This window comes from Bos javanicus, chromosome 8 (genome assembly GCF_032452875.1).
Source record: "Bos javanicus breed banteng chromosome 8, ARS-OSU_banteng_1.0, whole genome shotgun sequence".
Classification (NCBI taxonomy): Eukaryota; Metazoa; Chordata; class Mammalia; order Artiodactyla; family Bovidae; genus Bos; species Bos javanicus.
This window is the reverse complement of record NC_083875.1, coordinates 81,465,448-81,488,520: the sequence shown is the minus strand read 5'-3', so window position 1 is coordinate 81,488,520 and position 23,073 is coordinate 81,465,448. Positions and strand designations below refer to the sequence as shown.

Sequence of the window (23,073 nt, the reverse complement as noted above, 5' to 3'; positions counted from 1 at the left end):
ATCAAGTGGCCAAAGAATTGGAGTTTCAGTTTTAGCATCAGTCCTTCCAATGAATATTCAGGACTGATTTCCTTTAGGATGGACAGGTTGGATCTCCTTGCTGTTCAAGCGACTCTCAAGAGTCTTCTCCAACACCACAGTTCAAAAGCATCAATTCTTCGGTGCTCAGCTTTCTTTACCGTCCAACTCTCACATCCATACATAACTACTGGAAAAACTATAGCTTTGACTAGACGGACCTTTGTTGGCAAAGTAATGTCTTCGGTTTTTAATATGCTATCTAGGTTAGTCACAACTTTTCTTCCAAGGAGCAAGTGTCTTTTAATTTCACGGCTGCAATCACTGTCTGCAGTGATTTTGGAGCCCCCACAAAATGAAGTCTGCCACTGTTTCCACTGTTTCCCCATCTATTTCCCATGAAGTGATGGGACCAGATGCCATGATCTTAGTTTTCTGAATGTTGAATTTAAGCCAACTTTTTCACTCTCCTCTTTCACTTTCATCAAGAGGCTCTTTAGTTCTTCTTCCGATTTCTGCCATAAGTGTGGTGTCATCGGCACATCTGAGGTTATTGATATTTCTCCCAGAAATCTTGATCCCAGCTTGTGTTTCATCCAGCCCAGCATTTCTCATGATGTACTCTGCACATAAGTTAAACAAGCAGGGTGACAATATACAGCCTTGACATATTCTTTTTCCTATTTGGAACCAGTCTGTTGTTTCATGTCCAGTTCTAACTGTTACTTCCTGACCTGAATACAGATTTCTCAGGAGGCAGGTCCGATGGTCTGGTATTCCCATCTCTTGAAGAATTTTCCACAGTTTGTTGTGATCCATACAGTCAAAGGATTTGGCATAGTCAATAAAGCAGAAATAGATGTTTTTCTAGAACTCCCTTGCTTTTTCCATGATCCAGCAGATGTTGGCAATTCGATCTCTGATTCCTCTGCCTTTTCTAAAACCAGCTTGAATATCTGGAAGTTCATGGTTCACGTATTGTTGAAGCCGGGCTTGGAGAATTTTGAGCATTACTTTACTAGTGTGTGAGATGAGTGCAATTGTGCAGTAGTTTGAGCATTCTTTGGCATTGCCTTTCTTTGGGATTGGAATGAAAACTGACCTTTTCCAGACCTGTGGCCACTGCTGCTTTTTTCAAATTTGCTGGCATATTGAGTGCAGCATTTTCACAGCATCATCTTTTAGGATTTGAAATAGCTCAACTAGAATTCCATCACCTCCACTAGCTTTGTTCATAGTGATGCTTTCTATAGGTCCACTTGACTTCACATTCCAAGATGTCTGGCTCTAGGTGAGTGATCATACCATCATGATTATCTGGGTGGTGAAGATCTCTTCTGTATAGTTCTTCTGAGTATTCTTGACACCTCTTCTTAATCTCTTCTGCTTCGGTTAGGTCCATACCACTTCTGTCCTTTATTATGCCCATCATTGCATGAAATGTTCCCTTGGTATCTCTAATTTTCCTGAAGAGATATCTTAGTCTTTCCCATTCTACTGTTTTCCTCTGTTTCTTTGATAGATTTCTTCCTCTGATCACTGAGGAAGGCTTTCTTATCTTTCCTTGCTATTCTTTGGAACTCTGCATTCAAATGGGTATATCTTTCCTTATCTCCTTTGCTTTTTGCTTCTCTTCTTTTTACAGCTATTTATAAGCCCTCCTCAGACAGCCATTTTGCTTTTTTGTATTTCTATTTCTTGGGAATGGTCTTGATCCCTGTCCATAGTCCATCAGGTAATCTGTCTATCAGATCTAGTCCCTTAAATCTATTTCTCACTTTCATTGTATAATCGTAAGGGATTTGATTTAGGTCATACCTGAATGGTCTAGTGGTTTTCCCTACTTTCTTCAATTTAAGTCTGAATTTGGCAATAAGGAGTTCGTGATCTGAGCCACAGTCAGGTCCCGGTCTTGTTTTTCCTGACTGTATAGAGTTTCTCAACCTTTGGCTGCAAAGAATATATCAATCTGATTTCAGTGTTTACCATCTGGTGATGTCCATGTGTAGAGTCTTCTCTTGTGTTGTTGGAAAAGTGCTTGCTCTGACCAGTGTGTTCTCTTGGCAAAACTCTACTAGCCTTTGCCCTGCTTCATTCTGTACTCCAAGGCCAAACTTGCCTGTTACTCCAGGTGTTTGTTGACTTTCTACTTTTGCATTCCAGTCCCCTATAATGAAAAGGACATCTTTTTTGGGTGTTAATTCTAGAAAGCCTTGTAGGTCTTCATCAGATCAGATCAGATCAGATCAGTCACTCAGTCGTGTCTGACTCTTTGCGACCCCATGAATCGCAGCAATCCAGGCCTCCCTATCCATCACCAACTCCCAGAGTTCACTCAGACTCACGTCCATCGAGTCAGTGATGCCATCCAGCAATCTCATCCTCTGTCATCCCCTTCTCCTCCTGCCCCCAATCCCTCCCAGCATCAGAGTCTTTTCCAATGAGTCAACTCTTCGCATGAGGCGGCCAAAGTACTGGAGTTTCAGCTTTAGCATCATTCCTTCCAAAGAAATCCCAGGGCTGATCTTCAGAATGGACTGGCTGGATCTCCTTGCAGTCCAAGGGACTCTCAAGAGTCTTCTCGAACACCACAGTTCAAAAGCGTCAATTCTTCGGTGCTTAGCCTTCTTCACAGTCCAGCTCTCACATCCATACATGACCACAGGAAAAACCATAGCCTTAACTAGCCAGACCTTTGTTGGCAAAGTAACCCTTCAACTTCAGCTTCTTCAGAATTACTGGCTGGGGTATAGACTTTTATTACCTTGATATTGAATGATTTGCTTTGGAAACAAACAGAGATCATTCTGTCATTTTTGAGATTGCATCCAAGTACTGCATTTCTTACTCTTTTGTTGACTATGATGGCTACTTCATTTCTTCTAGGGATTCTTGCCCACAGTTGTAGTTATAATGGTAATCTGAGTTATATTCACCCATTCCAGTCTATTTTAGTTTGCTGATTCCTAAAATGTTGACGTTCACTCTTGCCATCTCCTGTTTGACCACTTCCAATTTGCCTTGATTCATGGACATAACATTCCAGGCTTCTATGCAATATTCAAGATCGCTGCACAATGAACTATGTAGAGCTGTGTGGCACTATGCACCTGACTGAATGGCTACAATTAGAAACAGATATTGACAATAAAAAGGGCTGATGGAACTAGAACTCCAACCCATTTCTGGAAAGGCTGTAAACTGGTGCAGCCACATTAGAAAAAAGTTTGGCAATTTCTTATAGAGTTAAATGTACTCATTAAGTGACCCAGAAATCCCACTCCATTGTATTTACCCCAAATATGTGAAAACTTACATCCACACACATATCTGTATGTGAATATTTACAGTAGCTTTATTCATGATCACCACATACTAGAAACAACCTAAATGTCCTTTAATGGGTGAACAAATTAAAAAACAGCATACAATGGAATACCATTCAGGATTAAAAATGAGAAACTGACTCATACTTGAATCTCAAAAGCATTATGTTGAGTGAAAGAAACTGGTCTCAAAAGATTGAATATAGGTCTACTTAAATAATTTTTAAAAACACAAAACTATAGTGATAGAGAATGGCTCAGCGACCACCAGAGGATATGGAGTGGAAGGTGGGTATGACTCTAAGGGGTGAGTACAAGGGCATTTTGGCGGCAAATGGACTATTCTGAATCCTGGTTTGGGAGGTGGTTATACAAATCTACACACATGTTACCTTTCATAGAATTATACAACTCTCCTCCAACATCAAATTTATTGTATAATAATTTTAAAACAAGTGGCTAAAGAAATTGCATGTCATTCACTTTATGCAGAGGATAAATGCATCTAATGGAAAATTTCTATGAACTGGGAGTCAGTCAACAGAAGTTGAACTCAGAATATACACACACAGGTAACAGTAACACCTCACCATCATTTGTACATTCTGATATACAAAGGGAGCAAATGACATTTTTGAGTTACTAGGCATGCAGGCATGCCCAGTTGCTCAGTCATGTCTGACTCTTTTGCCACCCCATGGACTATAGCCTGCTAGGCTCCTCTGTCCATGGGATCTCCCAGGCAAGAATATTGGAGTGGGTTGCCATTTCCTTCTCCAAGGGATCTTCTTGACCCAAGGATTAAACCCACGTCTTCTGTGGCTCCTGCATTGGCAAGCAGAGTCTTTACCACTGAGCCACCTGGGCAGGCTGAGTTACCAGGCATTACCTAGTAATTCTCTGAAATGGCAAAACAGTTGTGATCTATATAATTTCTTTCCCAGGAACTTTGCATTTATGGTCTCTGACAACAGCCTTAAGGGAGAAAATTTAGGTTTAGAGATATATGGTAAGGGCTTCCTGGGTTGCTCAGCTGGTAAAGTATCTCCATACAATGCAGGAGAACTTGGTTCAATTCCTGGGTTGGGAAGTTCTCCTGAAGAAGGGATAGGCTACCCACTCCAGTTTTCTTGAGCTTACCTGGTGGCTCAGATGGTAAAGAATCTGTCTGCAACACAGGAAACCTGAGTTCAATCCCTGGGTTGGGAAGATTCCCTGGAGGAGGGCATGGCAACCCACTCCAGTATTCTAGCCTGGAGAATCCCTATAGAAGGAGGAGCTACAGTCCATGGGGTTGCAAAGAGTTGGACACAACTGAGTGACTAAGCACAATATAGCACATAGATGGGAAAGGATTTGCTCTGGATTTTGATCTCGGGTCTGTCTAGTTTTCACATCACCATATAAAGTCACAGCAAAGATTACACTCTGATTCCTCTCTTTTTTCTGCTGAACCCTGAGCAGCCCTCTAATCCTCTGTGTTCTTAGAGTCCTGCTCTTCCTTTAATGCTGTAGTTCTCAATGGGGGAGAGGGAAAGAGTCTGTACCCAGGGGACATGTGGTAACATCTGGAGGCATTTTTTAATTGTGACAGCTAGAGGAGAGGATACTGTCTGGTGGGTAAAACCCAGAGATGTTGATAAACATCCCACAATGCACAGGACAGTCCCCTGAATGATTATGCAGCCCAATATGTCACTAGTGCAGAGGCTGAGAACTTCCCAGAAACACATCCATGGAGAAGACTTTTGAGACAGCAAGGAGATCAAACCAGTCAGTCCTAAAGGAAATCAACCCTGAATATCCATTGGAAGGACTGATACTGAAGCTGATACCAAAGCTGATATCCTTTGGCCACCTGATGCTAAGAGCTGACTCACTGGAAAAACCCTGATCTGGGCAAGATTGAGGGCTGGAGAAGGGTGCGATACAGGACGAAATGGTTGGATGGCATCAACGACTCAATGGACATGAGTTTGAGCAAACTCCGAGAAGTGGTGAAAGATGGGGAGGCCTGGCGTGCTGCAGTCCATGGGGTTGCAAAGAGTCGGACATGACTGAGCAACTGAACGACAACAAATGAGCCACACACTTTGCTAGCTATGTTTATATTCTCATCTCACATATCTCCTCAAAACCCTTCTGAGGTATTAATTGATCCCAATTTATAGTTAAGAAGGTTCCTGTTCAGATGCATAAAAGAACGTGCTCAGAGCCCAGTGTGGAGACAATAAGCAGTGGGCATCCCAGGCCCTTCTGACTGCAAAGCACAGGTCCCCACAGTGAGGTGCCAAGCCCTCTGTATACCTCCCCTCACTTCCACCTTCTCTGGTCTCAAAAAATCACCTCTTAGCCCTGAGAGATCTGCAAATAAGGGGGAGCTGCTGGGCTGGCAAAAGGGTACATCTGAATTTCAGAGGCTCCAGGAAATGGGTGGGGCCTGTCATCACTAAGAACCACCCAGGATTGCGCCATCCCTCCCTCCCTCAGCCCCCAGGGTGATGATGTGTGTCCTCCACCCAAACTGTCCAGAGACACTCCCAGCTGCATGTTCTTGGATGACTTCCTCTCCTCTCCCACCAGCCTATGTTGGTTGCTGAATTCATCACAGGGAGCGGGGCCCTCAGGCAGGGGGCCAGGGACCGGACACATCATAGAACAACGCACTATAGTCAGTTTCCCACAGTAACATCGGACAGACAGGGTGTGCCTGAGAGAATCAGCAGAATGCTTTAACAACAAGTCCTGCAGTCACCGCTGAGTGATTCTGCTTCAATCTCACCCTTTCATATAATGAGTGTCGACAGTTTCAACAGTTAAAAATGAGGTGTGTATAAGACAGAGGGAAAGAGAAGAGAGAAAGAAAGAGAAGAGACAGATTTCCCTGGCTGTCCAGTAGTGAAGACTCCATGCTTCCACTGCAGGAGGGCATGGGTTCCTGGTCGGGGAACTAAGATCCTGCATGCTGTGTGGCACAGCCAAAAAAATAAATTAAAAATAATTTTAAAAAAAAGAGAGAGAAGAGAAAAACAGAAGTAGGAAAACAGAGGGAAGGCAGAGGAACAGTGTGAGAGGAGAAGAGCATATGCTCTTAAGCCTAAAGCTTAGCATGAAACTTAAAACACAGACGATCTCATGACAAGGAAGAACTCAAGACCTGGGACCCACTGGCAAACCAAGTGCGACCACATGGGTGGAAGCTTCTGCAGACCTACTCCAGACAACTGCAGCTGGGCCTCAGGGCAGGCCGCACACCCCAGTTCTCCAACTCAGCAAGGCCGAGTGGTCCCCGAGGAGGGTCCAGGCTGGTGGCTGTGCTGTCCGGCCGTTGGGAGCCGGCAGTGCCCCTCCCCCGCCCCAGCACAGCACTCACAGTTCCAGGATCAGGATGACGTCCGTCTTGTTCTCGTAAACCTCGTGCAGGGTGATGACGTTGGGGTGCTGGATCTCCTTCAGGATGCTGACCTCCCGCTCGATGTCCTCGCGGCTCACACCCCGCCGGCTGGATTTGGTCCTCCTTTTCTTGATGAATTTGGCGGCATACTGTAGACCGGTGCTTTTCTCACGGCATTTCTTCACGACGGCAAACTGCCCACTGCAGAGAGAAGGAAGAGGTCCCGGGTCATTCACATGTTCTTTGTGTGCTGCGCTTAGGCCCTCAGTCGTGTCCCACTGTCTGCAACCCCACGGACTGTAGCCCGCCAGTCTCCTCTGTCAATGGGATTCTACAGGCAAGAATACTGGAGTGGGTCGCCATGCCCTCCTCCAGGGGATATATGTTCTTTATTGTTCACTAAAACCCAGGTTTGGGCAAGAATGTAGTCCCACGGCGGGCGGAGGGGGGGAGGGGGGAACAGTAGGATTGTAAATAAGGAGTCCAAATTGTGGGAAATTAATAAATTCAATAGAGAAATTTCTTCTTATAATTTGGCTCCATTAATTTAAGCCTCTTTCTTTATGAACAATGCTGCAAAGAATATAATTTCCTTTCTTGAATCACATTTTATTAAATGGGTAATAACACCTCCATTTCTCTGTTCTCCTCCTTCTCCCCCATTTCAGATTCAGGGGCCACAGGAAGGAGCCCCCTCCCATTGGGCCTCACTTCCTTGTTCTTGTCCTGTATTCTAGGAAAGCAAGGGGTCAGGATCAAGGAAATGGCAGAAATATACAGGGTCCTGCCTTCAGTGATGTATTTCTAGCAGGTACTAAGTCACTTCAGTCACGTCCAACTCTGTGCGACCCTATGGACTGTAGCCCGCCAGGCTCCTCTGTCCGTGGGATCCTCCAGGCAAGAATACTGGAGTGGGTTGCCATTTCCTTCTCCAGGGGATCTTCCCGACCCAGGGATTGACCCAGCCTGCATTGCAGGCTGATGCTTTACCGTCTGAGCCGCTAGGGAAGCACAAATACTTATTAATTGAAACACATCAACAACAACAAAAACACAAGTAATACCTCATTTTGTTGGGCTTCACTTTATGTGCTTCACAGAGAGTTCTTACAGTTTGAAGGTCTGTAGCAATCTAGAGAATCCCAGGGACGGGGAGCCTGGTGGGCTGCTGTCTATGGGGTCGCACAGAGTCGGACACGACTGAACCGACTTAGCAGCAGCAGCAGCAATCTAGTATTGAGCAAACCTATTTCCTCCATTTTTCCAATAGCATTTGCTCACAAACTTTTTCATAATTATTATATTTGTTACAGTAGTTTGAGATCAGTGATCTTTGATGTTACCCCTGAGAACAGATTACAACTTGCTGAAGGCTCAGATGATGGTGAGCAATTTTTTGCAATAAAATATTTTCTAATTAAGGTATCTATATTGTTTTCTTTTTTTTTTAAGGTTTAACACTATTGCACACCTAAGAGACTACAGTACTGTGTGCGACTTTTTTATGTAGTTATTTTGACTCACTTTATTGCAATCTTTGCTTTATTGACGTGGTCTGGAACTGAACCTGCAATGTCCTGCCTCTATAGATTTTGTTCACACTTCAGGGACTGATAAGTCATATGCACTTAGACGTTTGTTGGATGCTTCTTCAGTATCATCTCTCTCCTCTTCTTTTCCCAAAATACCTACATCCGGGGTTTTTGGTTCTGGGAAGCCAAGGTCCACCCCCAACCATAGATATGGTTCATGTGACCTGCTGCTAAGTCACTTCAGTCGTGTCTGACTCTGTGCAACCCCATAGACAGCAGCCCACCAGGCTTCGCCGTCCCTGGGATTCTCCAGGCAAGAACACTGGAGTGGGTTGCCATTTCCTTCTCCAATGCATGAAAGTGAAAAGTGAAAGTGAAGTCGCTCAGTCGTGTCCAACTCTTAGCGATCCCATGGACTGGAGCCTACCAGGCTCCTCCGTCCATGGGATTTTCCAGGCAAGAGTACTGGAGTGGGGTGCCATCCAATTTGTGCACTATATTCTTTTTTTGGAGAATGTGAAGACAAAGATTTTTGTTAAGACTCTTTGACCCTCCTCCCTCCCAAAGCTGCTGCCAATCATCTTGGGACCACTCCTGATCTAAAGCAGAGGCACAACCGGTCAAAGGAAAGAAAACAGGTCTGTGGTAACCCTGTGGAGTGGCTGGATCAACCCTAGCCTGAAGTCGTCTGCCTTAGACTTTTCCACAACACAAGCCAATAAAATTCCCTTTACTGCTAAAGCCAGTTTGGGTTTTTTATTTCTTGCAGAGAAAGCATCCTAAATTCAACAGCAGAGCCTCCTACCCATAAGCTGTTGCTAAGTCGTGTCCTACGCTTTGCAATAAAAGAATACAATAACAGAACTTGACACAAAATAGTAAAGTGACCATGTAAGCAGGAGAGAAGCAAGTAGTATACCCTTAAAGTAAGTGAAACACAATGGAAAGGTGCTTCCTATGTCACTGCTGGGACCCTCACTTCCTCCCTAGCACCCGAGTGCCAAGGGCCAATCCAGCCATCACAGGATGGGCACATTTCTGGGCACCTGCTGGGGAACTGCTATGTGAAGAATTATCACTGTTATTTTTTGCTAGATTTATTCTCCTCACATGAAGACAAAAGGAAGACAGAAAAATCAAGTTAAGGCTAATATTTTGATGTTAAAGAATGGATACATTAAAATGTTACTCATTTACTTTGGCAGTGGGAGGCCCATGAAGATAAAAACACATAGTGAAGAAGTATTTTTATAGCAGTGCCGATTTTTTTGCATGACAGGTTATTAATACTTTCTTTCCCCGGTCAGCAGGATCGCAGAGACGCTGAAGAATAAATCACATCAGAACACTAGCGCCTACTGCCTGTAAGCTCACAACCTTAAAGAGTCACGGGAAATGTTATGACTGTATTACAATCCCTTTCTGATTTCCTTGGGGAGTGGAACACTGGGCTTTCCCTCTGGTAGGGGGTGGGGATGGGCTGCAGAGATGGGGCTTATGGAGAAAAGAGGAAAAACAGCCTGAATACAAAACAATGTTAGCTTTCCAGAAGCCAGTGAAGTGGTGCTTGTAACCCCTCTCCTCAAAAATACAGTACCACTTCCCCACTAAGCATTCTCCAGGGGCCCCAGGACTCAGCCCAGCCAAGGACCTCTGACCCACAGCAACACATGCTTGTAGGAGCTGGGCCCATGCATGCGTCTGGCAGTCACAGCCACTCGTCAGGCAGGCTTAAGGCAAACTTGGTGACTTGAATCACATTGCTTTAAAAAACAAAAGCAAAGAAAAAAAAAAATCATCAGGAGAGCCACAAAGTATTTTAAATGCAAGCCTAAAATCAAAGATTTTCACAGCCAAATGTTCCATGTGGGCATTCGATGCTTTCAGTTATGGGAAGTGAGAGCATCAGGTTCCCAACCCTAAAGCTGAATTCAAGTGTGGTTCTGAACACCCTGTGTTTCAAGGCCAAGAGTGTGTGCACACATCTAAGACAACCGTGTCGTCCAGGTTTGCAGCCTAATATCTAGAACCCATTCCTTCACCAAACCATTGACCCCTCGCTCACACTTCAGGGTCCCCTCATGAGCAGTCTGAAGGTGGGAGAGGCCCCCGCACAGGAGAAGATGTGATTCTAGTGCCTCCCATGGCAGCATGCTAGCATCTGAGCTAACTTTGGCTGCAGGATGTCAGAGGAGAGTGTAGAACAATTTGGGGAAACACTTTCTAGATCTATCTCAATGCTGCCTCTTTAAAGACACTTTTCCTTATTTATCACCAGTTCTTCAACAATCTGCCTCCCCATCCCTTTGCTCCAGTGAATGCTGCATCCCCGAGTCCACAGGGCACCTCATACCCCTCTGTGGCACCTTAGCAGGCTGAGGACAGACTCCTCAGAGAAGAAACTTGTCTCAAACACAGTGATTTGCTTTGTGAGACCTAATTCCCGTTGGACTATTGGTTAACTGCTGCTCCCCTTTCCCTTCCTGATCCAGCTTCCGGGGTAGGAGGAGAGCAAATGCACAGAGAAGCCAGGCCACCTGCCACCTAGGGGACTGGCTGTAGCTCCAGCCCACCCCTGTCCTGTGACAAACACACGAGACACCTCAGTGACTGAAACCCACACAGGCAGTGGATGGGGAACATAGCTTCCTTACTAGAAAACAGAAACATTTAAACTTGACAAGACAGAGTACAGGCAATCCTTATTTTCTCCAGGATCTTTATTTGCAAATTCACTTACTCCTTACAACTTTGTTTGTAATCTAAAAACTCAATACTCATAGTACTTTCATGGTCATTTGTGGATCTGACCACAAATGACCAGACATGGTCAGACATGCATGTTCCCAGCTGAGCTCAGTTAAGGGCACGCTCTGCTTCCTTGTTTCAGCTCTCACACTGAAAACAGTGTCCTTTTCATAGTCTGTTCAGTGCCGTGTTTTCGGTTTCATTTTGCATTTTGTGCTTTTTGTTCATGATTTCACTATTTAAAATGGCCCCCAAACATGGTATTGAAGAGCTGTCCAGTGTTCATTAAGCATGGAGGCTATGGTGTGCCTTACAGAGAAAACACGTGTTAGACAAGCCACGCTTGGCATGAGATTTAGTGCTGTTGGCCATGAGATCAACATTAGTGCATCAACTATATACATATAATAAGGTGCCTTTAAACAGAAACACAACAGACAAGGTTATGTGTTGACCTATTGGTAAAAATGTGACCCGCTCACAGGACCCTAACTCTGTATTTCCTCCAGGACAACTGGTCCAGTATCCACTGAGTCAGTGTTTGTGATGAATTTATAGAACATTAATTACCATGACAAGCACTGACCGTGTGTCATTTTTTGTTTTTTGTTTTTTTTTTTCATAACATTCTCTGTCATCTAATAACTGACAGTTTATTACATTAGGTACAGCCAGCCACATTCATTTTCAAATGAAAACTTTCCATTTAAGGTAATGTTTATTAACCACCAGTGGTCAGATGCATATAAAGACAAGAGCCATCCCAGCTTTAAAAGAGTTATCTACTAAAAACAAAACAAAACAAAAAAAAGTGTTTCAAACATAATCACAAATTTCATTAAAAAGAAAAAACTTTGGCTAAAAGGACCAAAACTTCAATAAAATAACCTAATCTAATTTTGGAGGCTTTCTTGTTGGCTCAGTGGTAAGGAATTCACCTGCCAATGTAGTTCAATCCTTGGGTCAGGAAGATTCCCTGGAGAAGGGAATGGCAACCCACTCCAGTAGTTTTGCCTAGGAAATCGCATGGACAGAGGAGCCTGGCGGGCTACAAGTCCATGGGGGGGTCAAAAGACTTGGACATGACTGACTAAACAACAACAATCTAATTTATAAGCTGATTTCCTTGTCTTATTTATTAATATATCTAATTCACACAGTACCCTGGCAGTCATTCAATGAGCTTTATCCAGGATGCTATGCAAGGCATTTTACATGAAATTCACATTATCACCACCTCATCTATCAATGAGAAAACCAAGTCTCAGAGAGATTTTTAAAATCGCGCCAAATCACTCAGCAAGTAAGTTGCATAATTGAGAACTGGAGCCAAACCCAAGTGCATTTGCCTCCAGAGCTCTATTCAATGAGCACAGTTGCTATACTGGGCTTGTGTCCATCCTGACTGAGATACAGCCACCTCCTGTGAAGTCACAGACAGGACTGGAACATCATTCACAAAAGAGTTTTCTAAGGGGAAGACAAAGAGAGGGGCCTTGTGGTTAAGTAAGTTGGGGCAATGGAGCTTCCTCTTCACTGAAAATTCAAACAGTGTTTAATTAACTAAAACCATGGCTTTTACACGCTCAGGGGGGCTCTGTGACCAAAGGAAAACCCTGTTTATGTGTAAGCTAAGGAAGCAAGATGCTAACACTGAGAAAGAACCACAGAAAGTTCATTCCCCTCTTCCGCCGCCATTTTAAATCCAGCTCCATACAACGCTCCGCCGCCGCTGCTGCCGCGACTCGGTCTGCGCGCCAGCACCTTCCGGCCGACCACTCCGCCGCTATGGAAGACATGAACGAGTACAGCAACATAGAGGAGTTCGCCGAGGGATCCAAGATCAACGCGAGCAAGAACCAGCAGGATGACGGTAAAATGTTTATTGGAGGCTTGAGCTGGGATACAAGCAAGAAAGATCTGACTGAATATTTGTCTCGATTTGGGGAAGTTGTGGACTGCACGATTAAAACAGATCCTGTTACTGGAAGATCACGAGGATTTGGATTTGTGCTTTTCAAGGATGCTGCTAGTGTTGATAAGGTTTTGGAACTGAAAGAACACAAACTGGATGGCAAATTGATAGACCCTAAAAGGGCCAAAGCTTTAAAGGGGAAGGAACCCCCAAAAAAGGTTTTCGTGGGTGGATTGAGCCCAGATACTTCGGAGGAACAAATTAAAGAATATTTTGGAGCCTTTGGAGAGATTGAAAATATTGAACTTCCTATGGATACAAAAACAAATGAAAGAAGAGGATTTTGCTTTATTACATATACAGATGAGGAGCCAGTAAAGAAATTGTTAGAAAGCAGATACCATCAAATTGGTTCTGGAAAGTGTGAAATCAAAGTTGCACAACCCAAAGAGGTATATAGACAGCAACAGCAGCAACAAAAGGGAGGAAGAGGTGCAGCAGCTGGTGGGCGAGGTGGTACTAGGGGTCGAGGCCGAGGTCAGGGCCAAAACTGGAACCAAGGATTTAATAACTATTATGATCAAGGATATGGAAATTACAATAGTGCCTATGGTGGTGATCAAAACTATAGTGGCTATGGCGGCTATGATTATACTGGGTATAACTATGGGAACTATGGATATGGACAGGGATATGCAGACTACAGTGGCCAACAGAGCACTTACGGCAAGGCATCCCGAGGGGGTGGCAATCACCAAAACAATTACCAGCCGTATTAAAGGGGACACTGCAGAAAACAGGAAGAGATTGCTAAAGTAACCATCTTGCAGGAGGACATTGAAGATTGGTCTTCTGTTGATCTAAGATGATTATTTTGTAAAAGACTTTCTAGTGTACAAGACACAATTTGTGTCCAACTGTATATAGCCGCCAATTAGTTTTCTTTGTTTTTACTTTGTCTTTTGCTATCTGTGTTATGACTCTGTGGATTTGTGTTTATACAGACTTTATTTGTATGATTACATGTTAAACCTCAAATAAATGCTTCCTTATGTGATTGTTAAAAAAAAAAAAAAAAAAGAAAGTTCATTCCCAAGGTCAGCATACAAGGATTGCATGCAACTGATGAAGCATTTGTGCCTATAATTAGTTCCATCTCTCCCCTCCTTCCAAGATTTGCAATACGGTTTTTAATTAACACAAAATAATTTTTACTTTTGAATTCATATATCAAGCTTCTGGCAAAATTTTAGTGCTGGTGAGGAGCCTGGCAGGCTACAGTCCATGGGGTCGCAAAGAGTCAGACATGACTGAGCGATTAAGCACATTTTTCTTGAAGAGTTGCATTCTGAGAGTGGCATAGACACAGATCCTGCTAGAATACAGGAATTACAGGTCTTAAATAAGAGGTGAGGTGACAGAAAAGATTGTTCAAGGATGAGTTCACATTTGATAATAATTCACATTTATGGCAGGCGATAAAAACCCCAAAGAGCTTATAGAGTAATGGAGAGAGAAGCTTGTTAACACTGTAAGGTGGGAAGGGCCACAGAAAGGACACGGCCCCTTGGGACCACTTCAGGGGAGAGGATGGGGTTGGAAGACCCAAGCAGTGTCCTGAAGTCTGGGCTCCAGCCAAAAGAGGAAGAAACTGTGTGTTGGAGGGATGGCTTCCAAGAGGAAGAAGAGCATGACCCAGGGCAGGGAGGCATGAAAGAGCCTGCCTGGTATTCTTGAGAGAAGAGGAAGTGGTGGGGGGGAAATGAGGGATCCTCACAGCCAGGGTCCTGCCCAGAATGGAGCAATGCCAGCCCCAACCCTGCTAACAACGTGGGAAAGCAGAGAGCTGGCTGAGCCTTGGTTTCCTCCTCTGTATAAGAGCAATGGCAACATGAAATGAGGTCATGCACGTGAGTACAGCATTTAAGCACATGAAAAGGATGAAAGTTAGCACGTTGGCTCAGTTTCATACTTCTTAAAGAAGCCAAGAGGCTTCCCTGATAGCTCAGTTGGTAAAGAATCTGCCTGCAATGCAGGAGACCCTGGTTTGATTCCTGGGTTGAGAAGATCCCCTGGTGAAGGGATAGGCTACCCACTCCAGTATTCTTGGGCTTTCCTGGTGGCTCAGCTGGTAAAGAATCTGCCTGCAACACAGGAGATCTGGGTTCAATCCCTGGGTTGGGAAGATCGCCTGGAGAAGGGAAAGGCTGCCCACTCCAGTATTCTGGCCTGGAGAATTCCATGAACTTCATAGTCCCTGGGGTTGCAAAGGGTCGGACACGACTGGGTGACTTTCACTCACTCACTCAAAGCAGCCAAGAGGGTGGTATTTCAGAGGCTGAAAAGCAGCACCTAATTTCTTCTTGGCAGTTTTCTTTACAACATCTTTGAAATCTAAGTGTTAAATCTCTACATTTTCCCCCTCATCAGGACTCAACAAAGCTATTTTCATTTTGGATGGGACCTATGTGATTTTCCACAGTTGGTCCATAAAAGACCGTGTGGCTTTGTATGCTGAATTTTTAGGTAGGTGATGAGAGGGCTTCCCCGGTAGATCAGCGGTAAAAAATCCGCCTGCCAATGCAGGAGAGGTAAGAGAAATGAGTTCGACTGCTGGGTCGGGAAAAATCCCCTGAAAGAACACATGGCAATCCACTCCAGTATTCTTGCCTGGAGAATCCCATGGACAGAAGAGCCTGGCAGGCTCCAGTCCGTAGGGTCGCAGAGAATCAAACACAACTGAAGCGACTGAGCACCAATGCATGCAGGTGATGGGAAGCAGACTGCATTTTGCAAAGATGACCTCAGCTGTATCTCCCATCGCTCATGCTCTTGCTTGGTGTGGTCCTGCCTTTCCCACCATCCCTGTCCCCTGGAATCTGAGCTTTGTCTGACCATTAGAACATGGCAGCGTGACTCTGGGGCTTCTGCCTGGGTTGTCAGCATGCATACTCTTGAGAGCTAGCTCCCTCTGGGAACCCAGCCACCATGCTGGGAGAAGCCATGTGGACATGTTCCCATCAATAGCTCCCGCGGAGTGGAGAGCAGCTCTAAAAAGTCAGCCAGGTGAGTCTTCAGGTGGCTCCAGCCCCAGCCAACATCTCAGTGCCACCACATGAGAGAGACCCCCAAGCAAGAACACTCACAGAAGCATATGTTCATTAAAAAAATGTTGTTTCAGGCTACCAAGTTTTGGGGCGTTTGTTTCACAACAATGGATAGGTGGAACAGCTACTAAAAAAAATTTTTTTTTTTAAAACAGATGATCCCAGAAGCTATGTGAAGAAAAGATTCAATGCACAGGGTGAGGGGACAGAAGGTGACCGGAGTCTCTGACAAGCCTAAAGGAGAGCCGGGAACAGGAGCGAGAGTGTCCAGACCATTTTGCATGCAGTTGGCCCCCCAGGGTGGGGGTGGGGCCCCACACAAACAGCCCCCTTGTTACATCAGCAGGTGCGGGCTCACTTTTCAGGTTCTCCGCTTCTCATCTTGGCAGCAAGTCGCCCTCTTTCAAGGGAAGTGTTACATCATTTACGAGGGACCTCTGTGCCAAAACCCCAAACTGATGACAACAAAACCCAAAGATCACACTAAAATGCCTCTGCAGATTTCTGGCTGAGCTGTACTCATCCCCAACGTACCTTTCCCAGTCTCTCTGGGGAAGCAGGACCTCCCCTCTGGGAAATGCACAAGACCCAAAGTCTCCAGCCACTCAGTCGTGTCCAACTATTTGCGATCCCATGGACTTGTCTGTCACCAGGCTCCTCTGTCCATGGGATTCTCCAGGCAAGAATATTAAAGTGGGTAGCCATTCCCTTCTCCACAGGATCTTCCTGACCCAGGCATCAAAACTGGGTTTCCCACATTGCAGGCAGATTCTTTACCAGCTGAGCCACCAGGGAATTGCCAAGCTCTCCAGCAAGACCCAGTAAACATATGGCTATGAATCTCCATCCTGAGTGGTGCAGACGCCCAGGGCCTACCCCTAGGGACATCACCTGTAGCGGTCTCTGGTGATGAGGAAGCACTTGGTCCTCATTCAGTGGAAACTTCCCCTTCCATCACAACCCACTTGGCTGTGCAGACTTCAGCAGATGATGACCCAGTATGGGAACCTGGTACTTCAGCACCAAGTCTGAGTTCCTGGAACGCTTCCGTGCTGCAGCCCACACTTGGAACTGCTCTCTTTCTGCCTTTTGAGAAGCTATTTGTGACAGGAAGAGAAACCACTTTTTTTTTTTTTTACAAAGAAACAAAGTTGGTTATTTATTACTATTATTAAAAACAAACAACCCTCCAAAAATTATTTTGAACTGCTGCCATGGGTCAGTTAAAAAGTCACATGATCTAGAGAACAAGACTTCCCCCAGCAGTGAGCAAACAGAGCAGGTTGCCAGGACACGGAGGGGGAGAAGCAGTTTGCCAAGAGGATAAACAGCAGCATGTCACCCCGGGAACCAGGACAACACGTGAGTCAGGAGTGAGCTGCAAAACGTAAGTGCTGCCTAAGGGTACGCTGGGAGCTACACGCTGGGCGAGGGAGCTCAGACCAGGGACGGACCCCTTGGGGGGAGCATCCTCCCAGAAGATAGGACACAGAGAAGTCACCCGTGAGAACGGGGCAAGACCCAGGACCTAAGGCAGGGCAGATAAGGGTCTGGCTTCCCACACAAGTGTGGGGCTGCCAGTGGGTCAAAGAAACCAAATACACAGAGTATCAGGTGGCTGGAGCAGCCTCCTTATAATTAAGGAACTAGCAAACCAGAGCTGGTGAGGACCCAGAAATAAGGAAGATGAGAAAGAGAACAGCAGGTATCTCTGTTAACCTGATGTGTCCCCGGGATACCTCTTTGGAGGGGGAAGGTCTCAGCTCCACCTAGAAGATCATTTCCCAAAGTGGGCTCTCTGAAGCTCATGTTTGGGATTAGCAGATGCAAACTAGGATACAAAGGAAGGATAAATAACAAGGTCCTACATCTAGCATGGGGAGCTATATTCAATATCCCGTGATAAATCATAATGGAAAATAATTATGAAAGAGAATGTATACATATATGTATAATTGAGTCATTCTGCTATACAACAGAAGTTAACACAATATTGTAAATCAATTATTAAAAAAATTTTTTTTTAAAAGAGGGTACTCTTTTAAAATTTTTTTCATGGAGAAAGTTTCATGGCAAAGCACATTTAGGGAAAATCGGGTAAACAGAGACAAAACAAGCCTCTATACGGAGAACTCACCAGACCCCGCCCTCTGTCTCCAAGGGGGCATGGAATTCAGCGTTTTAGCAGGTTGGAGGGTGTTATTAACCATAATTATTTTTTTTTCTTGGTTGTGAAATCCAGTTTTCTTGGGAGAGTTTGCTTTGGTCTTCTCTTCCAGTTAATAGTTATATTCTTAAGAGCTGGGACTGAGTCTGCAGACAGCAGTTCCCTTTCCTTTGAACCCAGAGCTGCATTTAGAGGTGTTTCCTAAGGCATGATGCTGCTCACGGGCCTGGGGGAGCTGAGTGCAGAGCTTGATGGAGGTGTTCAGAGATTCAGATCCTTTCGGGGCTCTGGCCTATTAGAAGGGTGGGGGATCCACTTTGTCAGGCCTAGAAGAGGAGGCCACCCGCCACCCTGGGCCTGGGGCTCCCCGCCTCCTCCTGGCTGCTGGTCTGGGCTGTTCCCAGGGGGCAGGCAGATGCACAGTGGTCTTCATCCTGACAGACGTCCGGCACCACCAGAGACTAGCAGGGAATCTGGTGTTTCCCTTTTCTTTCGGATGGTCAGTTGGGTTGGATATTTTCCGTGGCAACTGAGAACAGGCTGAGGAGGTGTGGAGAGTGGGAGCCGAGGCAGAACACAGGGATATCTGCTTTATGATGACTCCAGGTGAGCTCTGGGGTCCTTGCTGCCACCCTGGACCATGAGCACCACCCCTGAGAAGAGTGTGGTGGTGGGAAGGAGGCCTCAAAGTGAGTCCTGAATGGCCTCCCCCAGCACTTGATTTGCAGGAGCCTAGAGAAAACCATAGGAGAAGGCAATGGCACCCCACTCCAGTACTCTTGCCTGAAAAATCCCATGGACAGAGGAGCCTGGTGGGCTGCAGTCCATGGGGTCGCTAAGAGTCAGACACGACTGAGCGATTTCACTTTCACTTTTCATTTTCATGCGTTGGAGAAGGAAATGGCAACCCACTCCAGTGTTCTTGCTTGGAGAATCTCAGGGACGGGGGAGCCTGGCGGCCTGCTGTCTATGGGGTCGCACAGAGTCAGACACGACTGAAGCGACTTAGCAGCAGCAGCAGCAACAGCAGAGAAAACCATCTTGTTCTGGGAGCCGCCCTTCGGTTTGCATTACTCATTGCCATACCTAATCATCCGGCCTGATTCAGATCCAGTCTGTGACTTAAGGAACCTACAACCCACCGGGATTTACAAGACTTTATAAGTTAATATTTCTATATGACAGAGCTGTGAGTACTGCGTGATGACGTATGCCAAGCAGGTGACGTCCTGCTGGAGCTGAGGGCTGGGGAAGACTTCATCCACTCTGCTCAGCATCACCCCTGGTACCGAACTCAGGGCTGGGCAGAGAGCAAACTTGGAGCCTGATGACTGTTTGCTTGTTTCTTTTAACTTTTTATTTTATATTGGAGTATAGCAGGGCCTCCAATTAACAGGGTTTCCCAGGTGGCTCAGTGGTAAAGAATCCACCTGCCAATGCAGAAGCTCTAAGAGACGTGGGTTTGATCCCTGGGTCAGGAAGGTCCCCTGGAGGAGGAAATGGCAACCCACTCCATTCTTCTTGCCTGGATAATCCCATGGACAGAGGAGCCTGGCAGGGTACAGTCCATGGGGTCACAAAGAGCTGGACATGACTGAAGTGACTGAGCATGCACGCACACAGGCACAGACAATTAACAATGTTATGACAGTCTCAGGTGGGCAGCAAAAGGACTCAGTCATACATATACATGCAACCATTCTCCCCTAAACTCCCGTCCCATCCAAGCTGCCACATAACATTGAGTAGAGTAGGTCCTTGTTAGTTATCTGTTTTAAATATAGCAGTGTGAACATGTCAATCCCAAACTCCCTAACCATCCCTTCCCCCATCCTCCCTACATGGCAACCATAAATTTATTCTCTAAGTCTGTGAGTCTGTATCTGTTTTGTAAATAAGTTCATTTGTATCATTTCATTTAAAGTGAAAAGGAAAAAGGAAAGAAGAAAATGAGTATTGGAAAAGTGTCATTTAATTACAATCTAAATGATGCTCCAATGGACCAGACAAAACAAACAACACTCCAAATGTTCTTCCCAAATAGTAAGTTCCATGAGGATTGCCCTGTCAGTCCAGTTTTATGGAGAATCAAATGCCTTTACAAAGAGAGGGTGTCATGTCAGGAGCAACTCACACATTTTATGAACGGTGACCTTGTCAGGGGACTGGAGATTGGGGCCTCCTGCCCCAGACAGCCACAGTTGCAGGAGACCCTCAGGATATCCCATGGAGGCTCAGAGGGGTTTGTCCCTTGTTTGGTCGCTCCAACCTCAGCAAGCTACTCCCCAGGCCAATCCTACTATTTGATCCTCCAGACCGTGTCATACAAAACCCTCCAGCTACTACTGGGCTCAAGGTAACTGGGCCATAAGGTACGATCTATTCTCAACTCAGCAAGCAGCTCTCGGGGAAAAGGCTGAAAAAGGGAGCAGAAGGTTCATATATCTTCACAGGGAGACAGAAGTCAAGGAGCTGAGTTGAAGTTCCTCATGCCTCAGCCAAAGAGAAAGGCAGATTCCTTCCAAATGCTGAGCTTCTAGATGAGGAACGAGCTCAAGGTAACGAGAAAGGACCAGTTTGGCCATCTGATGGGTACAGGTTGTAACTGTGCAAACACTACATTGAATTGCGTAGATTAAATGTAATTTATAGAAAGTGTGGGATGACCCCCACCACCCTCCACCATGCAGTCTGCTCAGTTCTGGAGTATTCCAGGTGCTGAACAAATATGTCTGACTAGCTTCATGTCTTCCCTCTCAGTTTAGCTAGAAATACTATTTGCCTATGTGTTTTCATGAGCAGGTTTGGGACCCTCTGTCCTGCTTTGAGAATCAGCTCTGTCTTATCCCAGGAAGTCAGGTCTGTGCTGGTGAAGAGTTTGGACTTGAGTGACCTGCAAGAAATTCAAATACACTGTCGTGATGTGGCTCTTAGTGCAGCCATAGATGGATGTGCTGTAGAGACACTGCTCACGGGCCTGTCCGGCTCTGGAGACTGAGTACAAACTGGGGCACCCCCTTCTTGAGGGTTTGCCTCCTCTGGGGCAGCCAGTGGTTATCTGGCCGTCGGCCTAGCCAGGAGGAGTCCTTTCGCAGTGCTCTTGGCCACACCCTCTCCCACGGGGTCTACAGATCTGTCACCTTGGCTCTGAGTCAGGAGGGGACTCACCTCCCAGAGGAAGTCTGGGGAGAGGAGAAAACAAGTAGAGGACCGAGGGGGTCACTTCAGGCCAGGCAAGGAGAGGCTGGCAGGGAAATTCACTGCTGGAGTTACCCAGAAAGAGAGCCACACAGATAAAACTGAAAGATGATAAGTTAGAGAGAAACCAGAGCTGCCGGGAAGGCTAAGTATTCCCTCGGTGGAAGCAGAACTCTCTGGAAGCCTGCCATGTGGGCCGACCTCACCCCGGAGCCCTGAACCAGAGCAAACACAAAGCTTATCGCTGGAGGCTGGGAGGGCTGTAAACACCCAGCAGGGAGCCTGGACACACGGATGACGTTACCTCGCCTAGGAAGGGAGACTTCTGAGGAGCAGGTGTCACTTATCAGGTCTTAGGTCAAACATTAAAGAAAATGAAAACTAATTTACACTTCACATTCACGAACATGATGCTTCCTGAAGCAGGGGCTTCAAACCCCACAGCCGTTTTGTGACGTCTCTTCCCAAGAAAACTTGGAACCTGCATTCAGAGGGATCTTGCCTGGAAAATCCCATGGACAGAGGAGCCTGGTGGGCTGCAGTCCATGGGGTCGCTAAGAGTCGGACACGACTGAGCAACTTCTCTTTCACTTTTCATTTTCGTGCATTGGAGGAGGAAATGGCAACCCACTCCAGTGTTCTTGCCTGGAGAATCCCAGGGACGGCGGAGCCTTGTGGGCTGCTATCTATAGGGTTGCACAGAGTCGGACACGACTGAAGCGACTTAGCAGCAGCAGCAGTAGCAGAGTGAGCATGCACAGGGGGCTTCAGAAGCTTTGTCTGCTGGAAACCTAACTTTCTAGCAGGCAAGGGGGTGGGGAGGGGGCATTGTGGGCTGACCCCTGGAACAGCCCCTGTAAGAGGAGCAGGTGAGAAAACCTCCCCCCACTTCCTCATCTGCAGTAGGGGGCACTGAGGGTCTGTGTAACCCCCACCCTGCCCCACTGATCGCCTTGGACTCTGCAGAGCTGAGTGAGGCTGTCAGAACTCCTCCCCTGAGGGTCTTCACTGTTTTGCCACTTGGATCAAAAGCCAGTACTTACTTGCAGTAACAAGGAGACACCTGGGCCAGGCTACTTGGTTGAAAGATACACAACTTGCAGGCAGGTAATGAGGCACAGAGGAAACATGACTACAGGCTTGGAGCAGGGAGCAATCCAACAGGAGTAAACACACCCATGACCCCTAGGCAGGTGCACCAGAGGTCACATGCGACACACCGGGCCACCTGCTTAGGCCACTTCCAGTTGAGGGACTGACTTCTGGGGGTTCGAGAGCAGCTCAAGAAGAGAGGGTAGCTGGATTCAGGTGTGGCTGGGTGGCCTCGTGGTGACAGTGAACTCTAAAAAGCTGTAGCTGTGTACTCTGAAGCCCAGTACACAGTTTGGAATGGACTTTCCATTTAACAGGCAAGTGAATGGCACAGAAGTAGAATCTGTTTTTCCAGCTACTCTGATCTGTTAGGCGTCTATGAAAGATACACCACTAGCTATGTTTAGAACCACAAAGAATTAAAACTAGAAGAATCAGCTTATAGAGTTTGAATTTTAATCCTCTTCATAGTGATCTACCAATATATTAGCTTGTAAAATGTTGTTTATATCACACATGTATACAGGGTTCTTCCTAAAAATTAACACTATTGAGTGCCAAGAGCACAACATGGTA

The 23,073-nt window shown here is 46.0% G+C and overlaps 2 protein-coding genes across 6 annotated transcripts in view; one reads left to right on the top strand and one right to left on the bottom strand.

Annotated features, from left to right (window-relative positions):
• The window catches only part of DAPK1 (death associated protein kinase 1), a 213,463-nt gene that overhangs the window by 93,132 nt on the left and 97,258 nt on the right, over positions 1-23,073 (bottom strand). For all 5 annotated transcript variants that reach the window (XM_061426094.1, XM_061426092.1, XM_061426097.1 and 2 more), the window contains exon 3: positions 6,718-6,939. In XM_061426094.1, coding sequence (XP_061282078.1) covers positions 6,718-6,939 — 222 coding nt within the window. The remainder of the gene's footprint in view (positions 1-6,717; positions 6,940-23,073) is intronic.
• LOC133253350 (heterogeneous nuclear ribonucleoprotein D-like) lies at positions 12,663-13,987 on the top strand. The gene has a single exon (XM_061427012.1). It carries the CDS (start codon positions 12,663-12,665, stop codon positions 13,710-13,712), a length of 1,050 nt encoding a protein of 349 aa, XP_061282996.1. The 3' UTR covers positions 13,713-13,987.